Source organism: Hibiscus syriacus, unplaced genomic scaffold (genome assembly GCF_006381635.1).
Source record: "Hibiscus syriacus cultivar Baekdansim isolate YM2019G1 unplaced genomic scaffold, ASM638163v2 tig00117028_pilon, whole genome shotgun sequence".
NCBI classification, from domain to species: Eukaryota; Viridiplantae; Streptophyta; class Magnoliopsida; order Malvales; family Malvaceae; genus Hibiscus; species Hibiscus syriacus.
This window is the reverse complement of record NW_024063531.1, coordinates 135,392-156,833: the sequence shown is the minus strand read 5'-3', so window position 1 is coordinate 156,833 and position 21,442 is coordinate 135,392. Positions and strand designations below refer to the sequence as shown.

General features: G+C 35.1%; 2 protein-coding genes and 1 long non-coding RNA gene across 3 annotated transcripts; 2 read left to right on the top strand and 1 right to left on the bottom strand.

The window, feature by feature from the left end:
• Positions 1 to 2,444: 2,444 nt before the first annotated feature.
• Positions 2,445 to 7,783, bottom strand: LOC120196225. The gene is made up of 3 exons (XR_005523142.1): positions 7,669 to 7,783; positions 4,121 to 4,124; positions 2,445 to 2,461 (listed from the first exon to the last, which is right to left on the bottom strand). It is a non-coding gene; the product is annotated as an uncharacterized LOC120196225 (long non-coding RNA).
• A 232-nt stretch (positions 7,784 to 8,015) lies between these two features.
• Positions 8,016 to 9,047, top strand: LOC120196224. Its single transcript, XM_039198072.1, has 2 exons — positions 8,016 to 8,025; positions 8,459 to 9,047. Exon 2 carries the CDS (start codon positions 8,667 to 8,669, stop codon positions 9,030 to 9,032), a length of 366 nt encoding a protein of 121 aa, XP_039054003.1. The 5' UTR covers positions 8,016 to 8,025; positions 8,459 to 8,666; the 3' UTR covers positions 9,033 to 9,047.
• Positions 9,048 to 14,660: 5,613 nt separating this feature from the next.
• Positions 14,661 to 19,109, top strand: LOC120196223 (E3 ubiquitin-protein ligase WAV3-like). The gene is made up of 2 exons (XM_039198071.1): positions 14,661 to 15,066; positions 16,791 to 19,109. The coding sequence occupies exons 1-2, from the start codon at positions 14,785 to 14,787 to the stop codon at positions 18,723 to 18,725; spliced, it is 2,217 nt and encodes a 738-aa protein (XP_039054002.1). The 5' UTR covers positions 14,661 to 14,784; the 3' UTR covers positions 18,726 to 19,109.
• The last annotated feature ends 2,333 nt before the right edge of the window (positions 19,110 to 21,442 follow it).

The window sequence follows — 21,442 nt, the reverse complement described above, 5'->3', positions numbered from 1 at the left end:
GCCTTTTCCTCGATTGATCTTACTTGTCACTTGTTTCGGAACTTGTTTAGGCTCGATATCTACAGAATTATAATTTTTAAAACCATTATAAGAAGTCTAAACCTTATAATTCGATACTAATAACTTTAACTAATTTAATGAACCCAAAATTCAATTTTCCTTTAGGGGTGTACCGATGCACTACTGATGCATTATATAAAAATAAAATTAAAAATACAACTAAAAATTACATAAAAATTTAAATTAACAATAATACTCAAACTTAAATTTTCTGTATCAAACTTACATTTTCTAATTTTAAATTAACAATAATACTCAATCTTAAATTACATTACTTTGGTCTCGTGAACAAAATTTAAATGTATCATTCTCCTGATTTCTACTAACATATATGAGCATTCTTTCAACAGGGAAAAATAAACGGAGTTCACATGGGAAATGAGAAAGAACTTACATTTTTTAAAGACGTTAAACCAAAGCTCGGAAAATTATCGAACCCACAAAAATCTTCAATATCACTGAAAATCCACTTCAAGCAACAACTCTAATTGAATCTAATGCAAAAAAAAAAATCACGATCCTCACTTGCTTTTGTAAGTTAAAACCAACTCATGCATGCAATGAAATTCAATCCCCACCCCTATTTTATAACAAGTCGGTGCACCAATTATTGGTCTAATTATAATATCATCCCTGCAGTTGTCTTGAAGACCCCGGGAAAAAGCATTATTGGTCTGGTCGGGTGCAAACGTATTATTGGTCTCAACGCATGCATAACAAATCTCACGCTTCGACCCCAACGCATGCATAACGAATCTCACACTTCGGCCAGTGAAGACACCGAGCATTTATTTTTCCCTTCGCATGGAAGACGCTGAGAGATCCATTTTCCCATGCTTGAAGACGCCGAGCATTCCCCCGAGCGTGCATGTAAGACACTGAGCATTCCAAGTTGGCAAAGAAATTTTTGTGTTGAAGACGCCGAAAGATCCCTTGAACAAATAGCCCTGAAGACGCCGAGAGATCCTAAGCACGCTTGTCACCCTGTAGCATTCACCCCATTTAGGGAAATAATCGAGTAACTGCATTATTTTGGGGGGGAAATATTCCCACATGCATTATCTGGGCACTTTTGTCGGATAATCTCAGGTTTTATTTTCCAGCCTCTTTAATCCTCAAATTCAAGAGCCCTAGTTTCTCATTCTTTCCTAAATCTTCGTTGTCCAAATCCATATCAGCAAACAAATTCAAAATCGCATTAAAAAAATTGATGGTGAGGTTCATTTGGGAGCACCTAAGACTATCGGTTATGGGGAAGGTTTTGAGAGTTTGCCGTCATCGTTGGTACTTTCATCTGAAGTTCCTAGTGGAACCAAATTAAACGCGGTTGACATGGACCTTCACTTGAGTAGACCTGAAGCTATTAAGGTCAGGGAATATCATGTCTGGTCACTGTTCATTTGAGAAACAGGTTCTTGGTGAAGCCACTATGAACGTGTCTGACGAAGAAATTCCGAAAAGTATATCTGAGATTGCAACTTCCTGTGGTGGAACAGATAGTATTGATTGCACGAAATCCACTGAATCTAGAGAACAAATACATTATATTGATGCATGCTCTATGCCTGCTAAAGAGGTCTCTTTGGCAGAATATAATGGTGGTAATGTCCGAAAAGAGAATGATGGAACAAATCCCATGGAAAATGACCAGCAGGATGGTGTACTATGCATTATAAACGGGGAATCTGAACTCCGAGAACGTTCATGAGATCTGGTATATAAGATTTTTTGTTGTTGTCAAGTTTAAGTACATGTTCTTTTTGGACTATTTCTAGCGAAAGCAGTTCCTTATGTTGCCATTTCACGCCCCAAAAGTAAAGCAAAATAGTTACGATAAAGTAATACATCTATAATATTTTGGCTTACCTACATTGTGCTTAATTTAATTTATACATGTGGCAAGGAGATTGTTTTAAGATTTGAAGAGGTCATACTTTTAATACCCTGCTATGGAGATCTCACAATCTAGTAACAATATCTTATTTTGCAGGTATTCACAAATGTCGATTCTCTTCCATATGCTTCCTCTGAAGTGGAAGCAGGATGCCTTGCAAACAGAGAAATGCAAAATGCTTCCCAGGCAGCTGAAAATTCTGATGCCACAGTTGTGGGACATACAGAGCAAATGCAGCAGATGAGAACCTCTTATCAACTTCTAACCTCTCTCCTCCCGATCTACCTTCTGTTTTGTGCAGTTGAGCATCAATCAAACAATGAAGGCCAAACTGCCAACGAAAGTTCTCAGGCTCCAAGGCAATCATTGGGAAACCATATCGAGCTTTCCAATCAAGATGTCTTGTTGCCTCTGGATTCCCCAATTGATGGTGATATAGATGGGCTTGTTAGGTAGGCTTTAGAAACAAGGGAAGCTTCAGTCCCATCTATTTCTAATGACTTTCCCCTGCGGACTATGTTAAAAGTCATCATGGGCGGCTAATCTTCTAGATGACAACCAACTACTTTGATTTAATTCAAAGATGGTTGCATTTTATTGAAAAGTCAAAATAACAAGTTGTAAATTTTAGGTGGCTTTCGGTGGTGCAATTAATGCACCGAAAAGTAGCTGAAAAATGTTGAAATTTGGCATGGTAAAATCACTCATTTAATCACTAAACTTTAGGTATTTACAAATTAGTCCTTAGGCTTCAACTATAAATACCCTAGCCCATTTAGCTTCAAAACCATCCCAAAGCATTCTAGCTTTCTTCCAATACTAGAGAGAATTTAGAGAGTTTATTGAGAGTTGTTTTCTCCTTTTTATCAAGAGAGAATTATCATTGTTTTCTCCTCGGTAGATTGAGAGAAGTTATAATTCCTATTTTCTCATAGTAAAATTCTTCTACAGTTGCCCGTGGTTTTTACCCTATATTATTTAGGGGTTTTCACGTAAATTTTGTGTCTCTTTTATCTTTATTTTTATTTTCTCAAATTATTAGTTGCGATTTTGCTCTATCCGATAGCCGTCTTCCGCAATAATTGATATTAGAGCCAGATTAGAGTTTGCAATATCTGCTTATTGTCTTTGTGGTTGCCACTAAAAGGTGATCCTCCAACATAAGAAAGTAAGAAGTTATTACCCATTCTTTGAAGGTTCCAGAGAACTATTCACTATAGTGAAATAGTGGGAGTTATCCGTAAAAGAAACTATGGAAACGAAATTTGATATTGGAAAATTTAATGGGAGAGATTTCTTATTGTGGAAATTGAAGATGAAGACTATCCTGAGGAAAGACGGTTGTCTAGCAGCTACCACTGAAAGGCCAGTGGATTTCATAGATGACAAAAATGGATCGAAATGGACGGGAATGTTATGGCAAACTTTCATCTAGCATTAGCAATGAAGTATTGTCAAGCATTGAGGAGAAGAAGACAACTAATGAGATATGGGATCATCTCACCAAATTGTACGAGGCCACATCACTTCACAATAAAATTTTCCTTAAGAGAAAATTGTACACTCTCCGTATGCCAGAATCTACTTCAGTGACGGAGCACTTAAATACATTGAACACTTTATTTTCTCAGCTTATATCCTTAAGCTGTAAAATAAGAGAACAAGAACGTGCTGAACTTCTACTTCAAAGTCTACCAGATTCGTATGATCAACTCATCATCAACTTGACAAACAGTAATGTCACCAGTCTAGTCTTCGATGACGTTGCAGCTGCTGTTCTACAAGAAGAAAATCGGCGCAAGAACAAAGAAGACAGACAAGTAAATCTGCAACAAGCATAAGCGTTGACAACAACGAGAGGGAGATCAACAGAACGTGGCCAAAGCAGCAGTCATAAACATGGTAGATCGAAGTTGAGGAGCAAGAAGAATTTAAAGTGCTACAACTGTGGAAAGAAGGGTCACTTGAAGAAGGAATGTTGGACTCTAAATAAAAACTCCAATCTACAAGGCAATACCGCAAACACTTCAGATGATGGAGATGCTCTATGTTGTGAAGCGTCAACCACCGTGGAAGAGCAGAAAAGATTTGTAGATATATGGTTCATTGATTCAGGAGAAACATATCACATGACCTCAAGAAGAGAATGGTTCCATCATTATGAACTTGTCTCAAGAGGATCTGTGTATAGTTGCAATGATCATGCCTTAGAGATCATTGGTGTGGGAACCATCAAATTAAAGATGTATGATGGAACAATTAAAGTTGTTCGAGATGTGCGGCATGTGAAAGGCCTGAAGAAAAATTTATTATCCTACGGATTGTTGGATAATAATGCAAGCAAGATTGAAACACGGAAAGGAATCATGAAGGCGTTCCGTGGAGCGCTTGTGGTGCTGAAAGGCGAAAAGATAGCAGCAAACTTGTACATGCTGAAGGGAGAGACTTTGCTAGAAGCAGAAGCCTCTGTTGCCTCATATAGTTCAGATTCTGCAATGCTATGGCATCAGAAACTTGGACACATGTCAAAACAAGGAATGAAAGTCCTTGTGGAGTAAAAGCTACTTCCAGGCTTAACAAAGGTATCACTTACCTTGTGTGAGCATTGCATAACAAGTAAGTAGCACCGGTTGAAATTCAACACGTCAAATTCTAGAAGCAAAAGTGTTCTAGAATTGGTTCACTCTGACTTATGGCAAGCACCGGTTATATCCCTAGGCGGAGTAAAACACTTTGTCTCATTTATTGATGACTACTCTAGGAGATGTTGGGTGTACCCTATTAAGAAGAAGTCAAATGTGTTTTCAACTTTCAAAAACTTCAAAGCGCGGGTGGAACTTGATTCTAGAAATAAGATCAAGTGTTTCAGAACAGATAATGGAGGAGAATACACAAGCGAAGAATTTGATGACTTTTGTAGGAAAGAAGGTATCAAAAGACAGTTCGCAGTGGCGAACACTCCTCAACAAAATGGAGTGGCAGAGCTGATGAACAAAACCTTGTTAGAAAGAACAAGAGCAATGTTGAGGGATGCATGCCTAGAAAAATCATTCTGGGCAGAAGCAGTCAATACCGCCTGTTATTTGGTGAATCGAGCTCCATCAACTGCAATAGAGCTGAAGACACCAATGGAGATGTGGACTGGAAAACCAGCTGATTATTCTAACCTCTATGTATTTGGAAGTATTGTGTACGTGATGTACAACTCCCAAGAAATCTCAAAGCTGGATCTAAAATCCAGGAAATGCAAATTCTTAGGGTATATTGATGAGTCAAGGGGTATCGCTTGTAGGATCCCACTGCCTGCAAAGTGATCATCAGCAGGGATATTATCTTTGTAGAAGATAAACTACAAAGAAAATAAGATGATGATAGTGTTGAAAAGTCAAAGACTACACAGATACATGTGGAAAAGGAGGTTGAACAAGGAGATTCTTCTGAAGCAGAACCAGCACATGATGAACAAGTACCAGAGAGTTCTGAAGCTCCAACAACTCGTCAATCAAATCGTGTGAGAAACATCTCAATTGGCACTCAGATTATGTTATAGAAGGTAATATTGCATACTATCTTTTAACAGAGGACGGTGAGCCATCAACATACCAGGAGGCAATAAACATCTAAGATGTTTCACTGTGGATGATGACGATGCAAGAAGAAATCGAAGCCCTTCATAAAAATAATACATGAGACCTTGTGCCACTGCCACAAGGAAGGAATCCAATTGGTAACAAATGGGTCTTCAAAATCAAGCGAAATGGTGACGATCAAGTGGAGAGGTATCGTGCAAGACTGGTGGTCAAAGGATATGCTCAAAAAGAAGGTATTGATTTCAATGAAATATTTTCTCCTGTGGTTCGACTAACAACAGTTCGAGTAGTTTTGGCAATGTGTGCTACACTGAACTTACATCTAGAGCAGCTAGATGTTAAAACAACTTTTTTTTATGGAAATCTTGAAGAAGATATTTACATGCTCCAGCCTGAAGGTTTTGAAGAAAAAGAAAAGAAGAACTTGGTTTGCAGGTTGAACAAATATCTGTACGGTTTAAAGCAGGCGCCGAGGTGTTGGTATAAGAGATTTGATTCCTTCATTATGTGCCTTGGATACAACAGACTTAATACAGACCCTTGTGCTTATTTCAAGAGGTTTGGTGATAACGATTTTGTTATATTGTTGTTGTATGTGGATGACATGTTGGTTGCAAGACCCAACAAAGATCATATTGAAGAATTGAAGGTACAACTGGCTAGGGAATTTGAAATGAAGGACTTGGGATCAGCAAACAAGATTCTAGGGATGCAAATTCATCGAGACAAAAGTAATAGAAGATTTGGCTTTCATAAAAGAATTACTTGAAGAAGATCTTGTCACGATTCAGCATGCAAGATTGTAAGTCAATTTCTACCCTCTTCCTATTAACTTCAAATTATCCTCCAGTATGAGTCCTAGCAATGAAGAAGAGAGGATGGAGATGTCTCGAGTACCGTATGCATCAGCAGTGGGAAATTTAATGTTCGCTATGATATGCACAAGACCAGACATTGCACAAGCAGTGGAGTGGTTAGTCGGTACATGGCGAATCCAGGCAAAGAACATTGGAATACAATGAAAAGGATCCTGAGATACATCAAAGGGACCTCAAATGTTGCATTATGTTACGAAGGATCAAACTTACTTATCAATGAGTATGTCGATTCTGAATATGTAGGGGATTTTGATAAAAGCAAATCTACTACAGGATATGTGTTCAAAGTTGCTAGTGGAGCTGTAAGCTGGGTTTCAAAATTGCAGTCAGTTGTGGCTACATCCACAACAGAGGCAGAATATGTAGCAGCTACACAAGCCAATAAAGAAGCAATTTGGTTGAAAATGTTATTGGAGGAGCTTGGGCACAATCAAGAGTATGTCTCTATGTTTTGTGACAGTCAAAGCGCCTTGCATCTACCAAGGAATCTAGCATTTTATTCGGGAAGAATGAACGGTAGATATGCAGAAGATCCATACCAAAGACAACATAGCAGATTTCATGACGAAGGCGATCAATGCCGATAAATTTACTTGGTGTTGATCCTCTTGTGGCCTGTCAAGACGTAAGCAACATGAAGGTACAAGGTAGAAAGAATGGTGTGAAGATATGATTGTTCCAATCAAATCTTCAAGTGGGAGATTGTTAAAAGTCATCATGGGCGGCTAATCTTCTAGATGGCAACCAACTACTTTGATTAAATTCAAAGATGGTTGCATTTTGTTGAAAAGTCAAAACAACAAGTTATAAATTTTAGGTGGCTTTCGGTGGTGCAATTAATGCATCGAAAAGTAGCTGAAAAATGTTGAAATTTGGCATGGTAAAATCACTCATTTAATCACTAAACTTTAGGGTATTTACAAATTAGTCCTTAGGCTTCAACTATAAATACCTAGCTCATTTAGCTTCAAAACCATCCCAAAACATTCTAGCTTTCTTCCAATACTAGAGAGAATTTAGAGAGTTTCTTGAGAGTTGTTTTCTCCTTTTTATCAAGAGAATTATCATTGTTTTCTCCTTGGTAGATCGAGAGATGTTGTAATTCATATTTTCTCATAGTGAAATTCTTCTACCATTGCTCGTGGTTTTTGTTTTCACGTAAATTTTGTGTCTCTTTTATCTTCATTTTTATTTTCTCAAATTATTATGTGCGATTTTGCTCTATCCGATAGTCGTCTTCCGCAACAGACTGCACCTGCTGTTTCATCTCGGATGCCTTTGACTTTGTATCATGACCCTCTTCAAATTGAAATGGAAAGAATAATGAAAGAAAAAGAGCGAACCACCAAGATTCATGAAGATCGGTTACTCTCCTTTCATCAGAAGCTGCAGCTGAAATTGGAATGTGACAAGGAGATTGAGGTGGTTGTAGCTAAGATTAGTAGAAAGTATGATGTTACAATAAAGGAGAAAGAAGCAGAGTTTCTTCTCCAAGAAAAGGAGCTTGATGTAAATTACGGTAAAGTTCTCCTGAATAAGATTTTGGCTAAGACATTCAGGTCTATGGATATTACGGCATCTGGTTCAGTGGTAGCAAAGCAAGGTGAATCATGCATTTACTTGGCAGTTTTAACAGAGTTCATGGGAGAAAACAGAATTATATCGATGATCTGATTATCTACTTAATTCAAATTCCATGCACTGGTGCTTGGTCAGATTAGGGTACCTGCTTAATCACAGATCTGTTGAGTGATCATTTTTGGGACACGGCATAGTTTTAGTCACTTAAGAAAATTTAGAGGCAGTTCTTTTACCACTGCTTGTTAAATTGCAAGTTTAAAGAGAGTGCCTGTTAACTCTGTGCGTGCTTTTGGGCGTATGGACTATTGTCCATGTGTGCAAGAAATGATTGCTAGAAAAGCTAATGGAACCTACAAATACAGATGCCTTATATGCATGCATGTAATAAAAAAGTTTCCCTTCTGCAATGTTTCATTATGCGAACCGACTTAACTAGTGTGTGTTTTTACTTGCAGATGCAAGGTCTAACTTCTTGCAGCAGGTGTTTCAACTTTCTTCGCAACAGATGATACTACAGCCTTCCGCTGCTTCTGGTTTCCCTTCGACTGACTCAACTTCTTGTATACCAACTGTTTCATCTGCTGCAGTCAATGCACAAACCATGGTCCTACTTTGCAGCCTTCCACTGCTTCAGGGATCCCTTCAACAGGCTCAGCTAGTAGCATGCAAACTGCTTCTCCAGCTGTAATTGATGCACAAACCATGGGTTCACCTTTGCAGGTTGATAACCCATCGGCATTTTTCTCTGGCACTCCAACTAGACCTCCCCGTATCAGTACCATCTCCTCTTCAACAGGAAACCCTCAAATAGGCACTGATATTCGTGTTCCTGCTCCACATTTGCAGCCATTTAGGCCTTCATCATCCATTTCCCCAATTAGTCTCCGATTGCATTCTGGTGGAATGTCAAGTCCGCAGGCACATGATAACCACCCTGCACCTTCTATGTCTTTGCGCCAGTCGTATGTTAACCCCCCGTACACAGGCAGGCATCAACTACAGGCCAATCGGGTAGCACCCAACATGTAAATTGCTGGAGGGTTGACAGCTCCACCCAACTTGCTTTTACCTTCATCAGATGTTTTAACGGGTGTAAATCCGTCTGGTGCCGGTCCAAATCCCCCAGGCTTTTTGCTGTCTGATAGTAGCTCAAGGTGGGCTATGAGGTTCCATCGCGAATCTCACGTGCCAAGTAACTCATCACAGCAAAGTGAAGGAGCAACTGACATTATTTGTTTAGCTGATGATGACTAACCCTAACTAGGAGGTAATGTTGTTTAACTTAGATCCACTGTTCGATCCTATCAGTTTTTTTTAGCCAAGAGGGCTTCTAAATTGATAGGGCTTCTAGTGTAGGGTAAGAAATTGATAGGGAATTGGCAATGGGGCCTGGCTTTTTGTGGACGAATATATTTTGTGGTGAATGGTTATTTAACTTCATATTTTCTTTTAGTTACCACTTCCTATATTTTAAAGGTGTGTGAAATAAGAATGCAGCATCGGATCAAATTTCAATCACATCCCTCACCTGTCGTCAACCAACGAACCAATCCCAATTGAATGGATGTGTAAAAAAATGGTTAGGTCTTGCAAATTTCTCTTTTAATTTTTTAAACTAATGCATGTAAGGCCTTACTCTCAACATACAAATGGCGTACACCGCAGGCAGTGAAGACTGAAGATCCTCATCATATAAACTATAATCTCATTCAAGCATACCCAAATTTGGTAAATGTCGACTTAAAACTTTTGATCAAAGTTGGGTTTTACATCCAACCAAACAAATAAATTTCTAAATAATTTTATTGAACAATTTTCTATTCCTATTATATTTCTTTCTAGCATGCCAAAATACTTTTAGCGGGAAAGTAATTTTGTGTTTGTGATTTTTTTTCCTGTTACTCAATTTAAGGGGATTCCGAAATAGCTTACCATTCTTAGGAATATTAGAATTGAATTGAATTTGGTAAACCCCATATCATCGCATGATATTGATGAGAAATTTAGGCAGCTGGTTGTTTTGACTTTGAAGCCCTACTCCATCTGCTGCCTCATCGTCACAGATTTCAGTCTTAGACCAAACTTTCCTATTCTTATCCTCAAATAAATACTAAATTATTACTCGGTGGGTATTTGTTGTTGCTTCTCGTGCCATCGTCAAAAGGAAAGATCTAAAGAGCTGTAGTATAGAAAATATAACAATGCCAAATGTCTTGCTTCTAAATCCATATAACGGGATTGCTTATTGTGTAGACCTGTTTGTCTTTGACCTGGACTAACAATGATTAAGTTAGAAGGAATGAAGTGTATTTGTTTACACAAATTATCTTTATCTTAACATATTGGTGTCAACTGCATCCACAGGCTTCAAAACTATAAGACTACCTATGAACCACGTACAATTCATTCAACTTCATCCAGAAATCACAGAAAAAGTAAAAGACTTTTTGGGAATGTGATTCTCAACTCAGGAATGCCATTGACCTTTTTAGTTTTGGAAAAGTAGCAAATCCACTAAGTGAGGCAGAATTAGGGTAGTCCTTACAACCTGTCACCACTATTCAAACTTTCCCGCTCCCCATCAATTAGATGTTAGGTCTAAGAGCATTGAAAATGCATCTTTCGGAGTTTCCGTCCACCCATAATTACATGCATGTTTCCTGTCTTCCATTTCAATCAACCTAACCGCCGACTACGGAAGTGAGAGAAAAAAGATAGAAGCCAATACACAATCATTTACGGGATTCAACTAATTATGCTTGCGTCCAGTTTTCTGCTTATATCAAACTTAACTAATCCTAAAATACGTTTAGATACTAAATAAATAAGAGGTTAAGTTTCTTAAATAACGTTTAGATTTCATATATATAAAAAAAATTGAGATTAAGAGAATTATTTCGTAATCGACAAAATTAAATATCGAACATTCTATCAATAATTAAATGAAATGAAATCCATGCAGATATGGTTTCGAAGTAACCAAAGTCAAATAAGTAGAGTTTCAAAGAAGTGACAGGATAAACTAAGTAGAAAAAGAATGATAAAGCATGTGAGATTGTCTATAGGGAAACAAGCAAGGGGGGTTATACTAAACGTATGTTGTCTTACTTCCTAAGTTGTTTATGTAAATTGTGTTTATTTTAGTTGCAAAAGTTATTCCTCCCTGCAAGATAACATGCACAAGGGACCCAAGACAGCAGGATCCATCTTTCGTTATTTAACTCCTTTTGAGACCCCATTTATGTTTCCAACTTGTTTCCCGTGTCTACCGTGAGTGGTTGAGAGAGTAAAAAAGAATCGTATTTGTGGGTCATTTTATAACCCTAAATTTCCTACGCTTTATGGGGCAAAGTCAACAAAAATATTGCAGGAAAATGCAGGCTTTTCCCAAGGGTAAACACAATCAAATACTGTGAAATGGCTTTAAATTATTTAGTTAAGCAAATTCTTTGAACATATACAATACCATGGGGGTGATGAAACTTGTTGGCATTCGGATCCCAACAAACCAATGGTTGGTGAAAGCATAGTCCAAAAATATAATAATATAACACTTTGATTTGCAATTGGGGAGTGGACCCATTGTCCAAACTCCAATTGCCATGAGTGGCCATTGTTTTGAAACCACCCATTTTTGTCCTCAACCATCACAATCACCGTTACCATTTTCTCTACCCCATTAAATTTTGTTTTATAACTTAATTAAATTTAAATTTTAGAGTTGGTCATAATGTTATGATAAAGATGTTATATCGATATTTTAAATCGAATAAATTAGATTAGAAAGATTATTTCATAATGAATTAAATATAAGTGATTATAAAATATATATTAATACACTGTACATTAAAACTGTTAATAACACTATTAACAAGTGTTAGACATAATGATAAGATACCTTCTATTTTCATTTAGAGAATTTCAAAAATAATATTAATGGAAAGAGGGTTGACAACTGTTAAATAAACTGGTTGTTGGTAGTCGGTGTGCATAGTGATCTGTTACTTAAAAAAATGTTTATATTATAGAAAGTTTAATTATTATACCTTTTTTAAATATGATTTGTTATGAAATAAATAACAATTAGGGCAAATGTAAACTTAAAATAAAATATAAATGTTCAAAATAAAGCATACATATTAGTTCTTATTGTTTAAACTATATTCATTTAAAAATAAATATTTAAATTACAATTTTTAGATATATAATTTTTTAAAATGTGTGAGTAACGTTTTATTCTATAACTATTTTTAGGTCGTCCGTTAAAAAATATCTTATTTCCTCAATGGATTCTTCAAGTCTTACAATTTTTTTACCCAGCTAATTTTTATAAGCACAACTGAAATGGTTTGAGACTATTTCTTTTAGAGTTTGAGTAATGATTTCACTTTTTTATATATAATTTGTCTCAGTCAAAATATTTTTAGAGTTAATGATTTTTTATTTCGTATAAAAATAAAGACGAAGAGGTATAGATTGAAATTAATGTACAAAAGATAGACATATTACCAAAACTAAATTTTTTAAAACTCAAGATTATTCTATTTTTCAAAAATAGATTAAATTTTAAAATACTTTTTAAATCTAAGAGAAAAAAAAAGAATAAGATTGTTAAGAATTCTTTTCGATCTACCTTCATGATTTTAAAAATATATGCATAAGAAAAATATAATCTTAGAATAAAATTGAAAGGAAAATATCCATTATCCAACAATTTTAATTGATTTTGGAAGTCAAAAACACTAACTTTATGCTTTTGCATCAAACAATAAATAAAACAGTGTGCAAGACAAAGAAGTTTTGGATTTTGCATCGAGTTCTTGACCAGCCATCATCTATGAAAATGACTACTAAGTTGATTCTTTTTGGACCGTCTTAATTAACAACTTTGACTAATTGGATTCCACACTAACCACACAACTGTTATGAAATTGTAAAATTCATATTAATGTTGTGAATTCTTTCTCATTCAAAATGTAACTTTTGAATAAAAACTCATAAACCATCGATAAAAAATATAAACATAAATTTTTAAAAGAATATAAAAGGCGAAATATAACGAGGCAACGTGGGTTTAGATTAATAAAAAAAAACCTTGAAAATCAGAATAAGAAAAAAAATATAACGTGGCAATAAATTGCATGAGATGGCCGGCATCAAGGAAGCGGGAATCATATATTTTATGTTTTATTTCAATAGTATAATAGAAATAGTTTTTATTTTTTATGTAAATATTTTGAATGAAAATTTTAATTTGATAAAAATAAAACATATTACATAAATAATTTGATATAATTTATTTTTAAATAATATTATCTTCTTTGATTAAGTACAATATTCGTATCAGATAAATCAAACAAGGTCTATCAAATAAATCAAATAATATAATATAACATTATCAGTTTCTCATTCATTTCAAGAATCTTATTATTAGATATAACCATATTTAAATTAATCATATTAAATAACAAAATATTTTATTCCATTAAAATGATATTAAATTATAAAATCTTTATATGTCATTTTTAAATAATTATTAGATAAAATATACTTAATTAATAATTATAAACATTAGGACCTATAAATATAGTATGATATTAAGTAAGGATAAATTAATTATCATTTTAAATCTCAATAGACATTTTAATTTTACAAGTAAAATTAAACGAACAATATGGGTTTGTTTTATTTATTTTTATTTTTAACATGATTTAAAGCACACGCTAATTATTTATTCATTCAAATATTTTTTTTTCAAATTACAATTTAAAAAGATGAATAATTGTTTGAATATTACTCATTTTAATATCCTTTATTTGAATTCTATTAGTTTTGACTTTGAGTGGAAGTATATCAAATATCCCAATCCTTTAACAACTTTTTAAAAAATAGAAACTTTAAATTAATACTAGGTAAATTAATAAAATCTTTAAAATAATAAATTTGTCCGGTTCCGACTTGGGTCAATGTAAAAAATTTAAAAACTCGATAAAATAATAAGATAATAATTTTTCGTGAGATCCCTTTATAATTTTCGGTCCCAAGAAAATCATAAATTAATAATTCATAGAAACTGAAAAAAATATATTACACTCTATTGAAATATGATTCAATAGTTGTATGTTTTCTTTTAAAGTTTAAGTCTATTTGGAGCTCATTATTAATTTAACTCATCTCTTGCAACGTAATTCTAAGAGACATAGATTAATTTGTCTTTTTGTTTGGTATGTACAGTATAATTACTTAAAAATCTTTAAATTAATAATTATTAATTTATCAATAAATTAATAATTCTCTAAATTAATAAATTTCTCCGATCCTGACATTATTAATTTATAGAGTTTTAACTATAGATACAAATTTGGATAATATAGGAATAAAGATATAATCGTATTTTAACAACTCAAGGAAAATTAAATCTAAAGATTCATAGATCCAATTACCGAGTAATAATCAGCGGTGTAATTATTATATTCCAAATCAAATTGGTTAATAAAAAAAAAAAAGCTGCAAATTCTCCCAAAACCAAAAGGTCAAAAGCTTGAAATAACCTCACGTGTAATTCACGCAGAACCCCTTATATATTATATTTACAACTAAAATCCTCAAAACAAATGCTTGCCTTCTTTTTTCATCTTACAACTGCTACAATTTATTTTCAACCAGAATGCTACCTCTGCCTCACAGCTTCTTCATCTCCGGTTTCCCACCCTAAACACAAAATCTTGAAACTGAAAACACAAAACCTTTCTTCTTCTTCTTCTTTTTTCCTTTTGTTATCATGGGGAGTACATGGAGGAAAGCAAAGTTGGCTCTTGGCTTGAACATGTGTTTGTATGTACCACATCAAAAGCTTGAAGATTCATCTCCATCATCATCAACATCAGCATCAGCATCCATTAAGCATCATCGTGATACTGCTAATGTTCCTTCAAGGTTGTCTTCAGATGCTGTCCCTCTCTCTCCTGTTTCTCCTTCAGGCGAAGACTGCCGCCGCCCCTCAACTCCCACACCTTCCTCTTCCGGTCTCCGGGTCTCAAAATCCGCCCCTAAATCTTCCAAGGTCTGCATTTGCCTTCATTAAATATATATATGATAAAGTGGTATATTTTTCTATGTTTTTTTATATTCTAAAGTGGATTTTGTTGCTAATTTCTGTTGATTTTTTTAATAATTTGATTTGCAGATGCAGTTATGGTTTTGTGATCTTATTGTTTCTTTTCTCTAACCAGATCTTTAGAGTAAATTCTGGTTGTAAGTGATTAGCTTATTTGTTTTTCTAAGTTAACTTAATCCAAGACTTTATTTTTTTTAATTTTGATTCTTGAAGGATAATGGTATTTATCTCTACAATATTTTGGTACAAACTACTGTCAGTCTCGATCATGTACCCTGCCTTTAGATCTAATTTTCATATTGAATAGTGTGATTTTACACATGGACTAAGAATGTTTGTGGAGGGATAAAATATTGCACTAATGTTAAGAACTATTACTATAATTAATGTTGTTCAATTTGAACATTGAAGGCTTTCTTATCATGTGGGTGTGGGGTAGGGATGGATGGTGGTGGAGTGTGTGATATTGTGCTGATTCTGAAATTTCTGAAGGATGGGTGTTTTTTATTGTGTTGTTTTCAATTCTCCAATAGGGCCATATATGGAGCCAATGTGGGGTTAAAGTGAAATAGTCCCTTTAAGGACCGTTGCCCTTTGCATTGGTAGAAAGAGGAACACATTACATATACCTATTGTAAAATGTACTCTCTCTCTCTCCCTTCACCCTGATGGAAAAGTGCTTTATCTGGTCAGCATAACTGCACTTTTGCACATACAAATATTTCTATCTATATATCTCCCTTTGATGATCATTTTTGTAAAAGCCTGTGAACCGTTGATTGGTGAACTTTTGCTCTAGTAAGTTTCAAAGGAAAAAAAGTGTAATGGGAAATCAAAATTTTTGGGCAAAACCACATCATTCCACTTCTTTTGATGAACTTTACATTATTTTTCATTTCTTTTTTGGGATTATTTTGTTTGAAAGGTTCATCATTAGCTTGAGAGGATTGGTTTGATCATTCTAGCCTTTTGAAGTCACCCCTTTAGTTTTTTTGTTAAATTCCTGATATATCCTTTGCAATGCTTTGACCATTTACTATTGACCTAACATTTATGGCTTATTTAGCTTTAGTTTCTTTGAAATTTCACTGTAGCTAAAGTTAACACCCTATCTATGGCTTTATCATGCACATAGGTTGCATTTTATTGCTTCTTTTCATGCACCCGTCTCAATAGTAGGGGTGTATGGTGACAGAAAGAAGAGTCGGTGATGGACTCTATATACTTACCTTTGAGAATTTCACATTCTTCCAAACTAAATTATTATTCTATGTAAAAGTAATCTTTAGATGCTAGGTTTGGATTGAGTTAGATATGGCTTTGATCCCTTGAGCTGCAATTTGCGCCCTTTTGTACTCTTTTTTTCTTCAATTTATGGCCATTGTGGAGATGAGAACTTTGTTAATGAGGACTATGTATCATTTAAGGTTCTATCTTGGGAAATGTTCACGTAATCCCTCGTTGGTATGTATACATGAGATATATGATCATCTACTATATTGCTTGATGCTCCTATGATTTATCGAAATAGGAACCATTAATGGCTCTGCTGTAATTGTATTTTTTGCTGTGTGTATGTTTTAAGTCATTTTGACACGGCAACTGCTTTAATTCTATCATTTAGACCTGCTTGAATTATTTTCTTACCTGCTTGCCCTTTAAAACTGCAGAGAACCTGTTCAATATGCCTGACATCAATGAAACTGGGTCAAGGCCATGCCATTTTCACAGCAGAATGCTCCCATTCTTTCCATTTTCAGTGTATAGCTTCTAACATAAAACACGGAAATCAAATTTGTCCAGTTTGCAGAGCAAAATGGAAGGAAATCCCCTTCCAGAGCCCTGCTTCTGAACTTCCCAATGAGAGATCTAGAATTAGTCCATCAGATTGGCCCCGGGATGATGCCTGGACCACTGCCGTACGACGCCTACCTTCCCCTCGGTTAGATTCAACTAGGCGCATTTCTTCACTGTTCCATGCCTATGAACCAGGAACCTTTGATGATGATGAGGCCCTCGATCAGCAGCAAGAGAATCCTCAACAAAATGTCATTGACAAGGATGCTTCCAAGAATAATTCTATTGGAGCAATAGAAGTTAAGACATATCCTGAAGTTTCAGCTGTTCCAAGATCTAACAGTCGTTATAATTTTGCCATATTAATCCATCTCCGGGCTCCCATTACAAGTGGAGGGCTAAACAGCAGAAACCAAAATATATTTTCAACCACAGCCCAAAATTCTCGTGCCCCGGTTGACCTTGTCACTGTTCTTGATGTTAGTGGCAGCATGGCCGGTACCAAGATTGCATTGCTAAAACGAGCTATGGGGTTTGTAATACAGCATCTTGGGCCCTTTGATCGGCTTTCCATAATTGTTTTCTCTTCTACCGCCCGTCGCCTCTTCCCTCTCCGCCGGATGACGGAGGCTGGACGGCAGGAAGCGCTGCAGGCTGTTAACTCTCTTACTGCAAATGGTGGGACAAATGTTGCTGAAGGGCTTAGGAAAGGTGCAAAGTTGATCGTAGACCGGAAGTGGAAGAACCCAGTTGGAAGCATCATATTATTATCAGATGGGCAGGATACTTATACTGTCCCAAGTCCTAGCGGAGCACATTCCCGGACTGATTATAAATCACTACTTCCGCTCTCAATTCAGCGTAATGGTGGGACAGGTCTGCGTATCCCTGTGCACACCTTCGGGTTTGGTGCAGATCATGATGCTGCCTCAATGCATTCAATTTCCGAGATGTCTGGGGGTACATTTTCTTTCATAGAAGCCGAGGGTGTGATCCAAGATGCTTTTGCTCAATGCATTGGAGGGCTTTTAAGTGTGGTAGTGCAGGAGACATGTGTTAAACTTGAGTGTGCTCACCCAAATGTGCTAATTAATTCGATAAAGGCCGGGAATTACCAAACCAGCGTGACGGCTGATGCAAAAGAAGGTTCTATTGATGTAGGAGACTTGTATGCTGATGAAGAAAGAGATTTTTTGGTGACAGTCAATGTTCCAGTTGATGAATCCTGTGATGAGACGTCATTGCTCAAGATTAAATGTAGTTACAGAGACCCCATATCAAAAGAACTGGTGTCATTGGAAGAAAACAATGAAGTAAAAATCCAGCGGGCAACAGTAGTAGAACAAACGGTAGTGTCAAGGGAGGTTGACAGGCAGCGAAATCGGCTCCGTGCTGCAGAGGCTATGGCTGAGGCGAGAGCCGCTGCCGAACGTGGTGATCTAACTGGTGCAGTCTATTTGCTTGAGAGTTGTTGCAGGGCTTTATCAGAAACAATTTCTGCACGGGCTGGTGACCGGTTATGTGTTGCACTATGTGCCGAGCTTAAGGAGATGCAAGAAAGAATGGCAAACCGTCACGTGTATGAGTCATCCGGAAGGGCTTACGTTTTGTCAGGTCTGAGCTCACATTCCTGGCAGAGAGCAACTGCGCGAGGCGATTCCACTGATAGTACAAGCCTTGTCCAAGCTTACCAGACCCCTACCATGACAGACATGGTGACTCGTTCTCAAACCATGTTCTTTGGGAACCCTCCACAACGAAAGCTTCGACAAGCTCAGTCATTCCCAGCACGCCCACGGCCAAGGTAATCATTTGTAAAACGTTAAAAAATTCTCCCAAACCTGCATTCATTTCCTGTATCAGAAACCTTTTTGTGTTGTGAAAATTTTGTGGCTTGGGGCAAGCACGGGGTATAAACTGGAGTAATAGAAACGAGACTGTCTTTTTGAATGGTGGGTATATTTTCTTGTTCTGACGTGAAGTAATAAAGAGATGGGATGATTCATGAAGGCGAGAAAAAGGGAGAATCTGGGAGTTGAATTGTCTACATATTTTGATAATGGAACATTGTACATAAGGAGCAATGGTTTCCATTCCCCCCTCCCCCCTTCAAAACAAGGTATAGCCATGTAATTGTGAGATACTTGGGGTGAATTCTTCACTTAAATATATGGTATGGTATATCTGTTTTTGATTCTTTTTCACAACTTCTGATCATTTCTATTTGAAAATTGCTGGAAAACAAAAGCAAGCAATGAACTTGGCATTGATGTTTAATTCTCTTCGATTCCAAATTCTTATCATCTGTCAGTTTAGACCCAAATGTATTTTTTTATCCAAGGCATTGCTGGTACTCACAAAGTTAAGTTTTCATATAAATTACTTTAACTAGGATCTTAAATCAAGGTCACTGTCTGTTTATATCATGGATTAAAACAAGTTTAACTATTACTTTTGTTCTATTTTGATGTTTAAATTTTTATTTGTTTCAAAATCATACCTAATATTTATTTTTTTGTTCGTTTTGGTACCTCGTTAAAAACTTAACGGAACGGTTGTATGCGGCATTTTTATGAGTAAATTATATCATTAATCACTCAACTATCTTCTCACTCTTATTTTGGACACTAAAGTTCAAAAAATTTCAATTTAACTACCCACCTTTCAAATTATTCTTGTTTTAATCACTCTAATTTATTTTATTAATAATTTTTGTGATATGATATTTTTATTATTATTTTATTAATATATAATTAAAATATAAAATTAATGTTGAAAGTTAGAATAATTAAACTAGGAGTAATTTGAAAGTTAAGTAATTAAATTAAAAAAAATTAAACTTCAATGATCAAAATAAGAGTGAAAAGATAGTTGAATGATTTATGGTGTAATTTACCCCATAAAAAAGTGCCATGTGCAACAGTTTTGTCAAGTTTATTAATCAAAATAAAACAAAAATCAAATGATAGATATGATTTTGAAACAAATGAAAGTTTATGTATCAAAATTATATAAAGTTGATAGTTTAAGTACTAAACGTGTAGTTTATCATTAAATATAGGGTATTCCAAGTGTTTTATGTAAAGCCAGAGATATTGTTTTACGTACCGTTGAACTTTCATGATTTACTTTGACTTTTGATTCTTTTTAGTAATTACAGTTTTTAATGACATTTAGATTACCCGTAAAATCCTCTCTTTTTTAGAAGGGATCTAATGTCAACAACGTGATCATAATGATTGACACTCTTTGATCCAACGGTTCATGGCAACTTTAAGCCTCCACAGACCACAAATGACGCAAAATCCGGACAACGACAAAAAGTGGGACCTCTAACAACATTGAAGTTTTAAGGGTAAAATACACCCAAAACCATCCAATTATTATTTGATAAAATAAGTCAATATATTTCAATTAACTTCATTATTTTAGTCATTTTCCCCTTAAACTACTTATTATTTTTCATAAATATTATCACTTTCTTGGTATAAGAATAATTTAATAACAAAATATTATTGTTTTATGACATAGTACAATTATTCGACTATTACTTTAATCAAGTGAGCTTATTTAATTCGATGATATTATAAAGATTAAATTGATAAATAATTTAAATATGAATAATTAAATTTATTGAATTAGGATAAAGTTGATAGAAAATATTGAGGTTTTAAAAACTAAAAATATTAGTATACCCGATCACATCAGTCAATTTCAATTTTAGTATAAAAAATCTGTTTGTAATAATATTTTAATTGAACTTAGAATTTTAAAGAGAAAATGTTACTCACAATTAAGTAACCTGGTGTATTTTAACCAAGTTTTAACTCTACAAACGTTCATTTACAGTCCCCAGCATAACAGTAGCAGAGTGTGTCCGTATATGTCGTTTGAAGTTTGAAGTTAAGCCATGTTCTTCCTGATTTTTAACCGTTGAGAAAACTTGGCAAAGCTCCAAAATTAAGAAGAAGAAAAACCCAGTCTTTTTTATCCTGAACCTGAAGACTGAAATGGTTGAGAAGTCATTTTCATGCCGGTAAATGGATAATTTTCAGAGAGGTGGTTGATGGTTTTTTTCTGTTGATATTCTGTTCTTCGAATGGTTTCGAACATCATCCGTCTTTGTCCATTTTTATTGATGTGCTGTTTCTCGAGCTTCTCTCTGGAGGTTATACTGGCTTATATTTCGCCTTCATATTCCCAGGTTTGAACTCATACACCCAAGCTTTTATTCTATATTTTTGCTCTTTCATTTTGCTGATCCCTTCTAGCTAAAATGAACTTCAAGTTGATTTCCCCAACGTGGATTGAAATGTCTTGTTGATTTTATGGTTTTGAAGTTATGGAAACAAAAAATCGTAATTAAGTTTTCCAGCTAGGTAGGTGTCTATTTTTACTCCATTAATGCAGTTGCTCATCTAAAATACTTCAGATGAATCAAACTCGGTAATTCATGATTCATATTCTTTTGAAGCATTATATGACCTTCATTCTGGACTTGTATAACATAGAGATGACTAGATAT